The 16,839-nt window shown below is 42.7% G+C and overlaps 1 protein-coding gene across 1 annotated transcript in view; it reads right to left on the bottom strand.

The window, feature by feature from the left end:
- The window catches only part of LOC118393514 (collagen alpha-1(XXVII) chain B), a 135,963-nt gene that overhangs the window by 14,655 nt on the left and 104,469 nt on the right, over window positions 1-16,839 (bottom strand). Inside the window, exons 25-36 of the mRNA XM_052461826.1 lie at window positions 16,616-16,669; window positions 14,835-14,888; window positions 13,398-13,451; window positions 12,012-12,065; window positions 5,405-5,458; window positions 4,191-4,235; window positions 3,655-3,699; window positions 2,761-2,814; window positions 1,774-1,827; window positions 1,556-1,609; window positions 1,308-1,361; window positions 1,159-1,212 (exon numbers count right to left, since the gene is read on the bottom strand). Coding sequence (XP_052317786.1) covers window positions 1,159-1,212; window positions 1,308-1,361; window positions 1,556-1,609; window positions 1,774-1,827; window positions 2,761-2,814; window positions 3,655-3,699; window positions 4,191-4,235; window positions 5,405-5,458; window positions 12,012-12,065; window positions 13,398-13,451; window positions 14,835-14,888; window positions 16,616-16,669 — 630 coding nt within the window. The remainder of the gene's footprint in view (window positions 1-1,158; window positions 1,213-1,307; window positions 1,362-1,555; window positions 1,610-1,773; window positions 1,828-2,760; window positions 2,815-3,654; window positions 3,700-4,190; window positions 4,236-5,404; window positions 5,459-12,011; window positions 12,066-13,397; window positions 13,452-14,834; window positions 14,889-16,615; window positions 16,670-16,839) is intronic.

The following is a 16,839-nucleotide window of genomic DNA, read 5'->3' as shown; positions in this document are numbered from 1 at the left end:
GCTTCTGTATATGTGTGTGCGTGCGTGTGTTCACGCACAACACAACAAGCAGCTTGGCTCAGATGGACATGGAACCTCCTTGTGCTTCTCTGAATCACCACTGTATTTCTGTCAGAACTCCTGACAAACGGAAGAGCTCAAAATAGGCCAGCTGCCTATTATTTTCACTCAGTGTCAACAGCATACAGTACATATACAGTACTTGAGTCTGACTGAAAGTAACTGTCATTCCAGCTAAGTGTTCAGTACAGTTCATTATCTTCATATGAATATAGCTGTGATGATCTAATAAAGGTTTGAATCGACCTTCTCTTGTGAATGGCTGATTGAAATAGTGAAAGTTATCATAAAAACACCCTCTTCTGATTTACAAATCATTGGCTATCACATGGCTGAATTCTATTTGGAGATACAAGGGTGCAACTCTAACTGGCAGGGCCTCCCGAGTGGCACAGTGGTCTAAAGCACTGCATCGCAGTGGTAGCTGTGCGACTAGAGGTTCTGGGTTCGAGTCCAGGCTCTGTCGCAGCTGGCTGCGTCCGCAAGACCCATGGGGCGGCGCACAATTGGCCCAGCATCGTCTGGGTTAGGGGAGGGTTTTGCGGCCAGGAATGTCCTTGTCCCATTGTGCACTAGCGACTCCTGTGGCGGGCCTGGCGCAGTGCACGCTGACACGGTTGCCAGGTGCACAGTGTTTCCTCCGACACATTGGTGCGGCTGGTTTCTGGGTTAAGTGGGCATTGTGTCAAGAAGCAGTGCGGCTTGGTTGGGTTGTGTTTCGGAGGACGCACGGCTCTCGACCTTCTTCTTTCCCGGTCCGTACGGGAGTTGCAGCGATGAGACAAGACTGTAACTACCCATTGGGGAGAAAAAGGGGTGGCACCAAAATTGTCCACTGATGTCAAAGTTTATACAGGCAGCCCAATTCAGATCTTTTGCCAATTATTTGTATATCTGATAACTATCTGATTTTTTTCCAGAATGTGTAAACAAAAAAAAACACATGGAATCTGGACTTTTGACTTCCGATTTATATCACCTTCTTAGGGTGGCTGTGAAAACACAGCCAAAGAGACAATGACTGTCAACTCTTGGCCGAGACTTTCAACTCAAGTTAGTCATTGTGATGGATCCTATTACCATAGTGTTATCTCTTACCTTAGGTCCATCTGGTCCACTCTGTCCAGCCTCCCCATCGATTCCCATCTCACCCTGAAGTAGAGGAGGGTTCAGTACAAGTTAATAAGGCCAATGTTACTACTAGAGGAATCACCAACATGGGTACAAGTGAACTTTGGGGTACCCACCCTCTGGCCGATGAGGCCCTGCTCTCCGAGGTTTCCCACTGGTCCAAGGGCACCCTGTCACACAGATCAATAACACACTAAGCACATGGATTGTGTGGCCTATGGACATGCATACAGTAGATTGATATACAGACTATTACTGGTTGGGTAAGTCAGGGCATTGGAAGTGAGATGTTGAGTGACCCCTTGATAGAAGTGTTGTTGAATACATCAACTATTTGTCTGAGCAGTTGAGGGTATTATCGTACCTTCTCTCCGGGTTCTCCTGGCAATCCCCACTCCCCAACCTTTCCAGGGGGACCCTGTCATAGACAAATCCCCATTGACAATCAAATTAGACAGATAGTGTTCAGGCTCCAATGACCAATGCCTATGTGAATGGCACACTACACGGGCAATTACAATAACCTATAGAAGCCACAATACTACCGTTTGGCATGTTTATGGAGAGTGTGGTGAAACTTACCTTGAGGCCCATCTGTCCCAGGGGACCCATTGTTCCTGGTGGCCCAGTTGGTCCCTAGGATGATAAGACAGATGCAGTGTAGTGATGATTGAACACACAAATACATAGGCCTATGCAGCCCTTATATCATAGTAACTACACTTGAATAACTAAGTACATTGCGGATAAAAAAAAGCCACGCCGGAATAACTAAGTACATTGTAGATAATAAGCGAATGTAAGGGAACACAGCAAGGATAGAAATGTGAAACAGGCAGCAAGGATTATAACGCGAAAGAGGCATCGAGGATAAAAATGTGAAACAGACATTGAGGGTAAATCAGGGAGTGGTGGAGATAAATGAATCTAGACTTGAGATCCAGATCAGCTCCTACTGCTAGAGACTTAGAACACAGAGCCAAAGCTTTTGTAGGCTATGTGGTGGAGAAAAAAAAACCAATGTTCACATAAAGCTGCCTCTCTGCCTCTGCAGGAAGCTCTGAGTAAATCATCTTATCTTACAGTATCACTGTATCTCTCTCTCTCTCCATAATGCAGGATTAGGCTTCCCCGGGCTACTCAACCAGCAGATGCTGCACCATTTGAGGTATCGGAATGAAGACGTGCTCTAGACGCACACCGAAGTTTACAACACATGGAGATGCAGATATTTTGGGACATTTCCCCTGGTCACTTCCTCTCTAAGATGTTAATTGGATCCAATAACCCCTGATTTCAAGTAGAGGAACAGTAGAAAGACACCCAAGGAAGGGTATTTGTATGGAGACAATACAGTAAACAAAGTTAGGGGAAGTAATGAAATCAAAGACAGCTTTCTGGCTTGAAGGTGAAATATAACGCTAACCTGATGTGGCATTAAGTGTTGAGCTCTATAGGAATTTAAACACAGGATATAACTCCCATATCCCTGGCTGGGCCAGAGACACTTAGGACTGACAAGGATTTGGCAGATAAACCCTACAAATATTTAGACATAAAAGGACTTACCAGCTCTCCTGCTATTCCTTTGGCACCTGGAGGTCCTGAGAGTCCTTGGCGACCCTGAAATAAAATAAACCCAGTTGTTATAAATGCAGATAGCATTTAACTAAGGTCACAGGAAGGCAGACCATTTCCACTATACACATATCACCCCTTTGTATCCCCAATTTCATGATATCCAATTGGTAGTTACAGTCTTGTCTTGTCCCATCGCTGCAACTCCCGTATGGACTCGGGAGAGACAAAGGTCGAGAGCCATGCGTCCTCCAAAACACTACCCTGCCAAGCCGCTTCTTGACACAATGCTCGCTTAACCCGGAAGCCAGCCACACCAATGTGTCAGAGGAAACACTGTTCAAATGGCAACCGTGTCCTGTGCATGCACCCGGCCCGCCACAGGAGAGCACCCATCACGCTAGAGCATGATGGGACAAGGACATCCCGGCCAGCCAAACCCTCCCCTAAACCCAAGATGACGCTGGGTCAATTTTGCGCCACCTCATGGGTCTCCCGGTCGTGGCCGGCTGCGACACAGCCCAGGATTGAACCCGGATCTGTAGTGACGGATCTTAGACCGCTGCCCCACTTGGGAGGCCTATTCATACACAGCTTTAATGGACTAAGTGCTACTCACAAGCCTCTCTTTTCGCATAGCTAATGTTTGTCCACAGACCCATAGCAACTCTCAACTTCATATTCTTTATATATTTTACCCCATATTTTACCAGGTAAGTTGACTGAGAAAACATTTACAGCAACGACATGGAGAATAGTTATACAACTGCATGCCCTCTTCACAAGCCTCTCTTTTTCCATTGCTAATGGTTGCCCCTCTAACCCGTGTCCACCCTAAAGGCATGATTAGCCTAAAAGAGTACTCTGTTAGCCCCAATCACTTACTGGAAATCCTTTAGGCCCAGCTTCCCCAGGCTCCCCAATATTTCCCTGGTGCAAAATAACATGGAGAGAAATAAGGGTTGAAATTAATATCAAGCACATAATATGGTCATTAAGCGGAAACATTATGGTTGTTTAGCAGACACATTTATCCAAAGCGACGCACAGTTAACATTCAATTCATGTATTTAGTATGTGTGAATGTCCCATACAAGAATTAAACCCACAACCTTAGCGTTGTAACTTTAAAGCATCACACTCTAACTAAATGAGCCATTGGGCCATTGGAACCTCTAATGAAAATGTGTTAACAAGTTGAACATGATATGAATGGGCACTCATAGTCCTACACTATTCATTACCAGACAGGAAATGATGTGAACACTAAATGAGGGGTAAAGCGTGCAAAGTCAACATGCAAAGTAAGGTAGGAAAGACTATACCCAAAGGCCCATGAGTTGGACATAGCCTTGAGTAGGAGGGTATGAGAAAAAAACTGTTATTAAAAACATAGGGATCTTGAAATTGCCTGTGCGTACCATCTCCCCTGGGAAGCCACATTTTCCTGGTGGACCATCAGGACCCTGTGAGAAAACACGTGTCAATCTCACTTACAGCTTCACACACTTTACACATAAGAGCTCTTGTCCTAGATTCCCCCCTTGAGTAAAAAGTGTCCTTCGGATGTTGAAAATAATCTAACTATTTAAAGACTTGTGAACAAAGCCAATTGAAAAACTCTTATATGGAAATATATAAGTATCAATTTAACACCTAAACCAATGCCGCATTGCAGTCCATTGCCACGTGAAGTAGGGGTGCTGAGGGTACTGCAGCACTCCCTGATAAATTGAAATAATTTTGCCAAATTATACTGTATAATTACTCATGTCTGAATTTGGGCAGCATGCTGGCCAAATATCGAACAATTTGTTGCGTTGCAGCCATAGAAATATAATCCATAGAAGGGTTTTGGCTCACGCTGGCAATTTGACTGGTAAACTCATGGGTACATTGAAAATGGCTGCCAGTCCTGACTTGAATGGGTACTTTCGTTCTATGGATTCTTTCTATGCATTCTATTTCTCTTCGCACTTTCAGTGAATAGCAATAGGCCTTTCACAAATGTCTAAATACAATTTTGGTAGAGCAAATGCCTACTGCTGAAAAGAGAAGACTAATCTGTCAGTCGAAGCTACCATTTGTTTTAACAACTCACTGATTTTGATAGTAGCTCAGGCCCATCTTGAGACGATCACCAGTCAAAAGCCTAGGCTACGCATATGCATGCTATCTTCATCATTGGGTGAGTCAGTGCCCCTGGAAAGTTGATTTAGTAGCCTATAATATACAGTATATTTTCTTCTAATATTGTACAATCTGCGTCTCCCTTTTTTTCATTAGCCCGGGCCAGGTCAAGACCAGTTCATTTGTATTGATCTGTTTGACAGTGTTAGAGTAGCCACTCATTTCAGTCATTTGTGTAGTATAAAAAAATATTCTGATGTCTTTTGTCACGTAGGCCTAAACGACACAGAATTGCATGATATGCGTTTTTTAAGGCTCCCCCAACTCAAAACATCTTCCCGCGGCTGTGGCAGTATCCATGTTTTCCATTGGCTGTGGCTAGTGTGTTCCGTAAAGGTCGTAGCATTCAGTAACTGAGTCAAGTCAGATGAAGTGAAGCTATGGAGCAGAAATACTGTAATAATAGTGTAGAATTTGACATATGACCTTTGAACTTCATCCTCACCTTTCCGCCAACTGACCCCTTCTCCCCAGCGGGACCATCAGGACCCCTCGGACCCTGTAGGAGAGAGCGAGAAACGAGAAAGAAAGAGAGACAGAAAGAGAGAGATTAATTGATGAAATATGAAGTATTCTCTTCACCATGAAGGGCACTTCAGTCAGAAAGGCAAAATGTTCACACTTAAATGTTCCCATCCTAATGACAGTGTTAATTTGGGAAATTGCTTAAAAACACAAATTCGTGGTTACGGAGAAGAAAGAGGTATTATTGGAGACAGAGGGAGATGTGACTGTGGTTGGTTCAGTAAACGCTCGTAGTTTTCCCTATACAATGCACACTGATGTCTATGTTCTTTTTTCCAAGACCAGCTATTGTATGACCATGGTATTCAACTGAACATTCGGGAACAGTGTCACACAGAGAACACATGACCTTTACAAGACTAGAGTCTTACTGCTGACTAATCATGACCTGTCATGACCTTTCCATCTGACTGCTGACTAATCCTGTCACGACCTTTCCATCTGACCCTACCAATTAGATGTGAATGCCTATACGGCTCCATACTAGGATCAATGTGGAAAAATGTAGTCATATAATTGAATGGTTTCACAAATTCCTATTCATTTTGATAAAGATTTTAAGAAATTCTATCCATGTGCTTCAGGCATCTAGCATGAGTACATAGGAGATTAGATACTATTCTGAAACTTGGAAAAGTTGATAGATGGATAGCCACAGGGGAAACAGGAGGTCTGGGAGCCATATCCAACAGTGAATTGGGCTCAGAGTAGATAGTACTGCTAGGACAGCCCTGATATCCCCAAAGACATTTCAGTGATCTTGGGAGTTTCAGCAGTCCAGTACATCTGCTGATGAGGGTACTGTACTGCATGGCACAGGAACAGACAAGAATGTAAATACAGTCATACAGTTTGCTGAGTTCTCCCATCTGTCTCTCTCTCTCTCTCTTTCCTCTCCCAGAGGACCTGAGCACTAGGACCATGGCTCAGGACTACCTGGCCTGACAACTCCTGGCTGTCCCCATCACCAATCCACCTTCGTGCTGCTGATCCAGTTTCTGTGGTTCTGCCTGCGGCTATGGAATCCTAACCTTTTCCCCGGTCGTGCTACCTTGTCGTGCTACCTTTTCCCGGACATGCTGTTTCGACCCCCTCCTCTCTCTCTTTACCACACCTGCTGTCTTGACCTCTGAATGCTTGGCTATGAAAAGGAAACTGACGTTTACTCCTGATGTGCTGACCTGTTACACCCTCCAAAACCACTGTGATTATTATTTGACCCTGCTGGTCATCCGTGAATGTTTGCACATCTTGACGAACGATCTCGTCTTATTGGCCATGTACTCTTATAATCTTCAGCCAGCACAGCCAGAAGAGGACTCGCCTCCCCTCAGAGCCTGGTTCCTCTTCAGGTTTCTTTCTAGGTTCCAGCATTTCTAGGGAGTTTTTCCTAGCCAACGTGCTTCTACATCTGCATTGCTTGCTCTCTGGGATTATAGGCTTGGTTTCTGTATAAGCACTTTGTGACAACTGCTAATATAAAAAGGGCTTTATAAATACATTTGATTGATGGGAAATGGCCGGTCCTGTTTCTTTTGGAGCAGAGATGATCATGACGCAGACGATTCTTCCCTCACGACACTGGTCCATTCTCTCCACTAACAGGGAATGACATGATTCGTTCTGCATCGTATCTAGTCAACCAGACCATGTGTTACTGCTGTGTCCCTCGTTCATTTTCATCTCTGAATGCTACGGCTCTTGGTCTTAGAGACTGGGTGTACGGTTGAGGTCAATGATTCAAGGTGGCCAACACGTGCTTGGTAATTGCACCCATAGGATTCAACGAAATGCATCCCTTGAGGATTGAAGAGTCCTGAAGATAACTCACACCAGAGGGGGTTAGAGTCCACGACAGAGCTGAATGTATAACCTCCTTGTTCCTCTCTTACCTAATTCAAAGCCTCACTGGCTTCGTCTGTCCAACCTCAACATACGCAGCAAACACACAATTAACAAAGGAGGACTTGGAATGATGCTATTGAGTAAACAGTGCTATCTGTTGTTGGAGAAGTGCTCTTACTATCCTTCTCTCAGACATAAACGGTATGTCTCATCTCTCTCCCCAGTGCCACTGTGGAATTATCTGGCAGGGTCCGAGTCAGGGAAGATCTTTGTTTGTGGTACTTCCCTGCCCTATATAAGATATAATTGTTTCACTTCGTTCTTTCTCAGACACATACTGAATCTATCATCTCTCTCCCCAGGCTGTTGTGGTACTGGCTTCTGGAGTCATTGCAGATCTTTGTTGGTGGTGCTTTGCTGATCTAAAGGATATCACTGTCTGGCAGGGTTTGGGTAAATCTGTATTGGAGGTACTTTATGAATACGGATTTGTGAATGCTGATATACTGTAAGAAGATTGTTTCACCACTAAAGAATCTCTGCCCCTTTTCCATCGCTTAATGTGCCACATCTGAGTTTAGTTGCATTGATCTTCTATGGTTCATTTTTATAGACCTTTTTTTTATCATTAACGGCTATTATAGGTTATTAAGTATTCAATCTGTGATTGCTTCGAATATTAAACAAGTTATGCAAAATGATTAAACAATATCCCCAAATAATACCACTTGTGCATTTTAGAGCGATCAGTCATACAGTTGAGCAGTCCTACAGTGCAATAAATGGTAACCCTTGATCCAGGCAGTATGTTGTAGTATATTGTACTTTGTTGTACTATATTGGTTCTCTCACACTAGCACATCTACAGTATAATGTTCAATGAATGTTGTGTCCAGCTTTCCATCTAAATCCGTGGTTGCTAACTGGCTGGATACAATTGTTGGTGGCAGGTACACTTGATTCAGAAGCCCTGCGCACCGGGTAAGCAAATTGTACCCATTTTGAACAATTTAAATTTGTCTGAAAAGACAAACTCCGCCTACCTGGCGGCCCGGGAGTTCTGTGGCTAAATCGTGGGTGCTTACTGCGCTGGTCAATTGGATAACTCACATCGCCGTGCCTACAGAGCTTCCAGGACCATGGCCACAGATACGTTTGATACTAGCCTACGTAAGATTTGATCACTTTTAAAACCATGACCACGGAGAGAGACTGTCAAACAATACAGCAAAGAGCTGCTGTTTTTATGAGTAAGTTCATGTTAAAGTTTTTATTCAGCACTTTTAACACTGTTTTTATTCAACACTATTCCAAAACATAGGCACGCATGCTGCAGCTGCAATTAATTAGTAGCCAAGTGTATCGATAAGCCTGCATTTGTATTATTATCAGCAGCTCATCGTGTCTATTTTAATATTGAGGAATATTTCACTTTCTCTGGTCATAGGAACAACATGAATTTGCGCATGAGGCAGATTCGGTGCAACTCGAGTTTCGCCATTAGGTGAAAGACGATGTCCCATCTCTCTGGTCACTATCACCAGAGGAAAGGAAGGAGAGAGCAGGGACCGTGAGAGGCAGACCCTCTGCTGCTCTCTCCCTCTGCTGAGACTAATGCCGTGTTCAAAACAACTGGGAACTCAGAACAATCCGACTTCAGTGCGTTCAAGACAACTGAGTACTCAGAAATAACAAGATTAGACTGGGAAAAATAGTTTTGAACTCCAAGTCGGAATTCCAAATCGGAAACTCTGGCATCTTTCTAGAACTCCAACTTTCCGACCTGAAGATTACGGACATCATGATTTGACCTTGTTATATTCGGAGTTCCCAGTTGTCTTGAAAGCACCATCACCATTAGATGCAGATACCATCAGTCCAGTAAAATAAAAAAGCAAATGATTTCAATTTAAGCTCTGCAGTGCCTCGCAAGTTCTACATCAACTGATCTATTTTGTTATCAAAGCTCGAGCCTTTAACACAAACTCCTGGGATGGCCAGCTGAGTATAAGACTGTATCATCTGCATATAAATTGATGGGAGAGGTTCCTACTGCCTGAGCATTGTTATTGATGTAAATTCAGAAGAGCATAGGGCCAGGGATTGAGCCTTAAGGTACTCCCTTGGTGGCAAGCAGGGGCTGAGACAGCATAATTCTTTACTTTATACACTGCACTCTTTGAGAGAGGTAGTTAGCAAACCAAAGACCAAAGACCCCTCTGAGACACCACTACTCCTGAGCCAGCCCACAAGAACAGAATTGTCTACCGTATCAAAAGCCTTGGTCAAGTCAATAAATATAGCAGCACAACATTGCTTAGAATCAAGGGCAATGGTGACATCAATGAGGATCTTTAAGGTTGCAGTGACACATCCATAACCTGATTGGAAACCAGATTGCATACCAAAGAGAATACTATAGACATCAAGAAAGCCAGTCAGTTGATTTACAACACATTTGATAAACAGGGAAAAATAGAAATAGGCCTATAACAGTTAGGATCAGCTTGATCTCCCCCTTTAATAAAGGATGACCTGTGGCTGCCTTCCAAGCAATGGGAACCTCCCCAGAAAGAAGAGACAGGTTAAAGAGTTTGAAGATAGGCTTGGCGATGATAGGGGAAGTCACCTTGAAGAAAGGGTCTAAACCATCTGACCCAGATGTTTTTTGGGGGTCATGTTTCAGGAGCTCCTTTGGCACCTCAGACTCAGTGACTGCCTGCAGGGAGAAACTTTGTAGCGGGGCAAGGGAAGAAGAGGGAGAAGCATTGGGGGATAGTCGCATTAGAAGGGGTGGGAGATGAGGAAATTATGGACAGGCAAGGAGGCATGGCTGAGTCAAATAGGAATCCTGGCTTAAATTAAGTGGTGATTAAAGAGCTCAGCCATGTGCTTCTTGTCAGTAATGACCACATCAACTTTAAGGGACATGGGCAGCTGTGAGGAGGAGGGTTTATTCTCCAGGTCTTTAGCAGTTTTCCAGAACTTCTTGTGGTGAGACCCACAGAGAGAGAACTGCTCCTGAAAGTGACTAACTTTGGCCTTCCGAATACCCTAAATGCACTTGTGCTGAGCCTTTCGCCAAATGGAATTCTTAAAGTGGAGTAACTCGACTCACGGTCGAACCAGGGGCTGAACCTGTTTTTAATTATAATTTTCTTTACGGGGGCGTGTTTGTTAACAATACCACTGAAAATATAAAAAAGAAGGTCCAAGCGTCTTCGACAGAGGGGATCAAGCTGATTCTATACCATTTTACAGAGGCCAGTTCATGAAGGAAAGCTTGCTCATTAAAGATTTTTTAGCAAGGGTCTATGACAAATCAGGACAGGTCGTTTCACTGAGCAGCCATTACGAACACAGGCTATAAAACAGTGATCACTAAGGTCATTACAGAAAACACAAATCAGGATTATTTGTAGGATAACATCAAGAAGATGAGCCTTTTCTGGGTGCTTGGAGTCATACCTTGTCGGATTGGTAATAATCTGAGAAAGATTTTGGGATTTCCATTGCTTTAGGACTAGGTCAGGTGGTTTTAAGCATGTCGCAGTTTATGTCACCTAAGCAGGACAAATTCAGACTTGGTGTAAGGGGCCAAGAGAAGTTAGGGCAGGTAGGGTACAGGCCGGTGCTGATGGAGGACGATGGCACCCAGCAACAGTCAACAAAGCTATTTGAAAGTTTAATACATAAAACCAGCAATTTCAATTGTTTTGGGAAAGACTTGGTGGAGACAACCGAGAACTGAAGGTGATCTTTGGAAGACCTGTCTTGCCGAAAAAGGTTATAACCAGAAAGGTTAACATCAGTATTCAAAACACTCTTCCTTAACCACGTCTCAGTAATGACCAACACATCTGGATTGATCAATTTTAGGTAATAAGCTTCTATTGTTAAGGTGCAGAAAACCCAGGCTTTTACGGGAGCAGAAATCAGTGAAGCAGTTATCAGAGCACAAGTCAGAATTGGGGCAAGCAACTGTAGATGGGCCAGGGTGTACATGCACATTTCCAGATATCATCAACAGTAATACAATCAAGGCACGGCAGAGGACAGTGTTGATTTATGACATCTGAATGTGCATCAGACGGCAGCAAGATCATATTGTACAGCAATTGCATCAGGTAACATGAATACAAAGACGGCGAGAAGTGGTTAGAATGGGATGGGAGGCCAAAAGTATGTGGAACCAATAGAGAGTCAGAGTCCCGAGTGTGGGAACAAACATAGTCTGTCCCACGGTTGAGTAAAGAAAGTTCGTAGTCAAAGCATGCAGGAGTCATGAGACAAATAGCAAAATGCACAATAATAAAAAATATATATATAACGACTTGGGGCTAGGCATTGTAAGTTCAGAGACACTCTGAACTGAACAATATTGACAGGCCAGGCATATTGCCAATATGCTGTGATAATGTATTTAGCCTACTGCCCAAACCTCATTCCTACAGAACTGTTTTATTCAGTTAATGTTCCAGTTTTTAAGTCATGTTAAAAAAACTATCTGAGCGGTAGATTTCGGCTTGCTTTTTTGACTGCGAAAGTGATCTTGGCTCAGAAAAAGTTGGTGACCACTGATCCACGTCAATGCCACCTTGTGTTACACTGCAAGTTCATGACAACCATAGCAATTCATAGCAGAAAGTACAGATGCTTAAAGAGGAAACCTTATTCCTTACCCTCCTGCCTTTGATTCCTCTGATCCCACCGAGACCCCTTGATCCGGCTTGGCCCTGCAGGAGGAAGAACATTACAGCACAATTATATGACGGAAGGCAATAACGTTACAACACTCACTCAGACGAGTTGCAGGACTGACTAATGAGAGTTGGACTGGGTCTCCAGGATGCTAGTGAATGCCATTCATCCTTATCATGACCAAAGAGCTGAGATCATGCACTTGAAGGACATGTGTTTTAGTCATGCTTCTAAAAGAGATTCTATTGATGTCCTTTTCAAAGAACACCTGGTCAGAAGTTGAAGAGTATGTTCCACCTTTTAGAGTAAAGTACTCGCCTGCTGTCTTCCGTGCAGTTTGCTAAAGCAGCTCTGAGACAGTCCGGCATGTCTTGCCACAACTTGTGTGATGTCAGTGCACGGCGTAAAGAGACTAGAGACATGTAGACATGCTATAAAGGCAAAAGGGTGGGAGCTGCATTAGCTTTAGCCAGAGGTACTAAAGAAACGTTTACAGCTGCCTGTTTGAGTGAATGACTGTCACTCTCACTCCCCATCAACAGAGGTATGTGCGAGGAGGAATTTCTCCCAACCGCCCCTTTGTGTGAAAAACTCTTGTCTTTGGTCTCCAAGTGAGCGAAGAGTAAAAAAGACTTAGCGGTGTTACTATATGGGCCTCGTTATAGACCTTTATTGGCTATGTTTACATAGCTGGATTCCAAACAAGAAAGGCAACAGACCTTTGAGGAGCCAGAATGGGTAGTAGACTTAGAGTTCTAGTCTGACCTTGAAAGACACTTTAATAAACTACACTCACTCCATGCTAAGATGATGTGCCAAATAGAACACAAGTTCTAACTTGAAGTCTCATTCAGTTTGTGATTCAGTTTCTGTTTACAGCAGTGATGTCTTGCTTCTGAGTTCATTCTGCCATGCTGTATTTTATTTTATTTAACCTTTATTTAACTAGGCAAGTCAACAAATTATTATTTACAATGACGGCCTACTCCAGCCAAACCCGAACAACGCTGGGCCAATTGTGCACTCCCAATCACAGCCAGAGGTGATAGAGCCTGGATTCGAACCAGGTACCATAGTGACACCTCTTGCACTGAGATGCAGTGCCTTAGACCGCCAAATGCAAATGACAAAGGATGGTATTTTAGAGTAGTGTTGGTGTGATGGGGTTTGTTCTTGTAAATCTAGAGGGCACAGGACATTTAAAATGGTACCATAACCTTATGGGCCGGTTTGAAAGACCCAATTTAAGACTACTCCATGGACAACAACAAAAATCTCCATTGAAAGTTGTTTTTAGTCCAGGATTAGGCTTAATCTGGGTCCGGGAAACTGGTCCCAGAAAGGTAAAGTGAGCAGGCTTTACTTACTGGTATCCCTAGAGGTCCAGAGGGGCCACACTCTCCAGGAGTTCCGGGATGACCCTGATAGACAGACAGAACACCACAACACCATGAAGACATCCATCATACTTCAAACCCATTTAACCCATTTTTTACATACTCTAAATAATACTGAAAGTGAACTGGTGACTATTGACAATATGTTGTCTGTTCAACAATTTTGATGTAATGTATCTATTCTTAGCCTGCATGATGTGGCTGACTGGACAGTTTGTTAGTTTAGGTACGGAGTTATACTGTATCTGGCCTACTCCAGTTTTCCTCAATAGCTGCATCATTATGTTTGTTTTTAATACAATAAATAGCTTGAGTAAAAACAACTGAGTTGACTGAGAACACATTCTCATTTACAGCAACGACCGCAGGAATAGTATAGGGGGGGATGAATGATCCAATTGGAAGCTGGGGATCATTAGTTGGCCATGATGATATGTGGGCCAGATTGGGAATTTAACCAGGACACCGGGGTTAACACCCCTACTCTTACAATAAGTGCCATGGAATCTTTAGTGACCACAGATAATTGCCAAATAAGGGAAACACCAACATAAAGTGTTTTAATTGTGCTTGGGCCACCACAAGCCAAAACAGCATCAATGCGCCTTGGCATAGATTCTACTGGAGGGATGCGACACCATTCTTCCACCAGAAATTCCATAATTTGGTGTTTCATTGATAGTGGTGGAAAACACTGTCTTTAGGCACCACCCCAGAATTTCCCATAAGTGTTAAATTGGTTTGAGATCTGGTGACTTATCAAACCATTCAGTGACCAATCGTGCCTTGTGGATGGGGGCATTGTTATACTTTGGGGGCATAGCCATGGCAGTCAAAATAATGGCCAGCCCAAAATGTTTATACATGGCCCTAAGCATAATGGGATATTAATTGCTTTTAATTAACTCAGGAACCACACCTGTGTGGATGAACCTGCTTTCAATATACTTTGTATCACTCACTGTTTCCATTATTTTGGTTATTTTAGTTACCTGAAGATGCAAACAATATGGCACCTCCAGCTGCCTTACAGCTGTGTAAGCAAATATTTATGTTTTTACCATACCGGGTATTAAGTTGAGAGGCTTGTATTGAGATTAGATATAAAAATAACTTATTTGGAAACTTCTGCACACTTAGATCCAACATAAATACTCTTCTCGCTACAGTTCATCTCAACATGAAGTCGGCCAGTATGACCTAACAAAAACGTCATTTCATACAAGATATACAAGCTCAATACATAACTCTTTTTCAGTGATACCTATCTTAGTACCCCATTCCTTATCGCCAAGCCCCCACATGACACCCTGTCCTAACCCTAGACCCCCCACATGGAACATTACCCGACCCATATAGAGTTGAATGCCCCTTGGAAGACAGACGGGGTCCAGACTTACTCCTTACCATCGCCCCCTTTTCCCCTGGCGGTCCAGGCAAGCCCATCTCCCCACGGTCCCCCTGGGAAAACAAACATAACTATAAGGACCCTGTATTACATAGGTAAGGCCAGGATTTTTTCCTGACCACATGACCTGACTAGGAAAAACTCTGGGCCTGGAGTTAGTCCTAGTCAGGTCACAAGGTCAGGGGAAACCCAGGGTAATAGTTACATTGCCTTCAGAATGTATTCATAACCCTTGACTTATTCCACATCTTGTTGTGTTACAGCCTGAATTCAAAATGGATTAAATCTGATTTTTTTCCCCTCACCCATCGACACACAATAGCCCAAAATGACAAAGTGAAAACATGCTTTCAGAATTATTTGCACATTTATTGAAAATTAAATACAGGAATATTCAATTTACATAAGTATTCACACCCCTGAGTCATGTTAGAATCACCTTTGCCAGTGATTACAGCTGTGAATCTTTCTGGGTAAGTCTAAGAGCTTTGCACACCTGAATTGTACAATATTTGCACATTGTTATTTTTAAAACCCTTCAAGCTCTGTCAAGTTGGTTGTTGATCATTGCTAGACAGCCATTTTCAAATCTTGACAGATTTTTAAGCCTATTTAAGTCAAAACTGTAACTATGCCACAATGTCATCGTGGTAAGCAACTCCAGTGTATATTTGGCCTTGAATTTTAGGTTATTGTCCAGCTGAAATGTTCATTTGTCTCCCAGTGTCTGTTGGAAAGCAGACTGAACCAGGTTTTCCTCTAAGATTTTGCCTGTGCTTAACTATATTCCATTTATTTTTACTCCCAAGTCCTTGCCGTGACAAGCATACCCATAACATGATGCTGCCACCACCATGCTTGAAAATATGAAGATTGATACTCAAGGATTTGTTGTTAGATTTGCCCCAAACATAACACTTCGTTATCAGGTTCAAGTTATTTTTTTGCCACATTTATTGCATTTTTACTTTAGTGCCTTATTGCAAACAGGATGCATGTTTTTGAATATTTTTTATTCTGTACAGGCTTCCTTCTTTTTACTCTGTCATTTAGGTTAGTAATTGTGCAGTATCTACAATGTTGTTGATCCATCCTCAGTGTTCTCCTTTCACTCTGTAACTGTTTTAAAGTCAACATTTGCCTGAAGGCAAAATCCCTCAGTGTTTTCCTTTGTTTGTATCTTTGTATTGACTGGATGTATTGATACACCAAAGTGTAATTAATAACTTCACTATACTCAAAGGGATATTCAATGTCTGCTTTTTTAAAAAAAAAAAAAAAAAACATTTAATCGCATAACACTATTATTGCACAGTGAGTTCCTGCAACGTATTGTGTGACTAGTTAAGCACATTTGTACTTCTGAAGTTGTTTAATACTTTGACTCAAGACATTTCAGCTTGACATTTTTTTAAAATACATTTCTAAACATTTTGAAAAACATAATTCCACTTTGACATTATGGAGTATTGTGTGTTGGACAGTAAACCCAAAAATCTCAATTTAATAACAAAATGTGAAAAAAGTCAAGAGGCTTTCTGAAGGCACTGTAAATCTCAAGACATCAACAGGAAGCAATCCCAGCAGGCAAAACTGGTTGAAATTGCTTCATTAGAACCACATTACAACTGTCTGTAATAGCATAATCTCAACCAGTTTAGCACGCTGGGAAAGTAGAACAATAACATATATGAATCAGAATCTCTTTCAATATGGCAACATAAGATATATGACATGAGAAGTCTTCCTGTAATGTCTAACGTAAAGATGCACATCTAACCTTTTCTCCTGCTAGGCCTGTCTCCCCATTAGGCCCGATAAAACCCACAAGTCCCTACAGACAGCAACACAGGAAAAGACAGTCAAAGTCCTGTACTTACATCATTGCCTTTGGAGCAGTGGGGCAAAAGCAAAGCACAAACTCAAACTCACACACACACAGTACACACACAGAGTACAGTAAACAAACAGAGAGAAAGAGAGAGAGAGAGAGAGAGAGAGAGA

Source organism: Oncorhynchus keta, chromosome 14 (assembly GCF_023373465.1).
Source record: "Oncorhynchus keta strain PuntledgeMale-10-30-2019 chromosome 14, Oket_V2, whole genome shotgun sequence".
In the NCBI taxonomy this organism is placed as follows: Eukaryota; Metazoa; Chordata; class Actinopteri; order Salmoniformes; family Salmonidae; genus Oncorhynchus; species Oncorhynchus keta.
The sequence above is the reverse complement of the archived record's forward strand: the minus strand, read 5'-3'. Positions and strand labels throughout refer to the sequence as shown.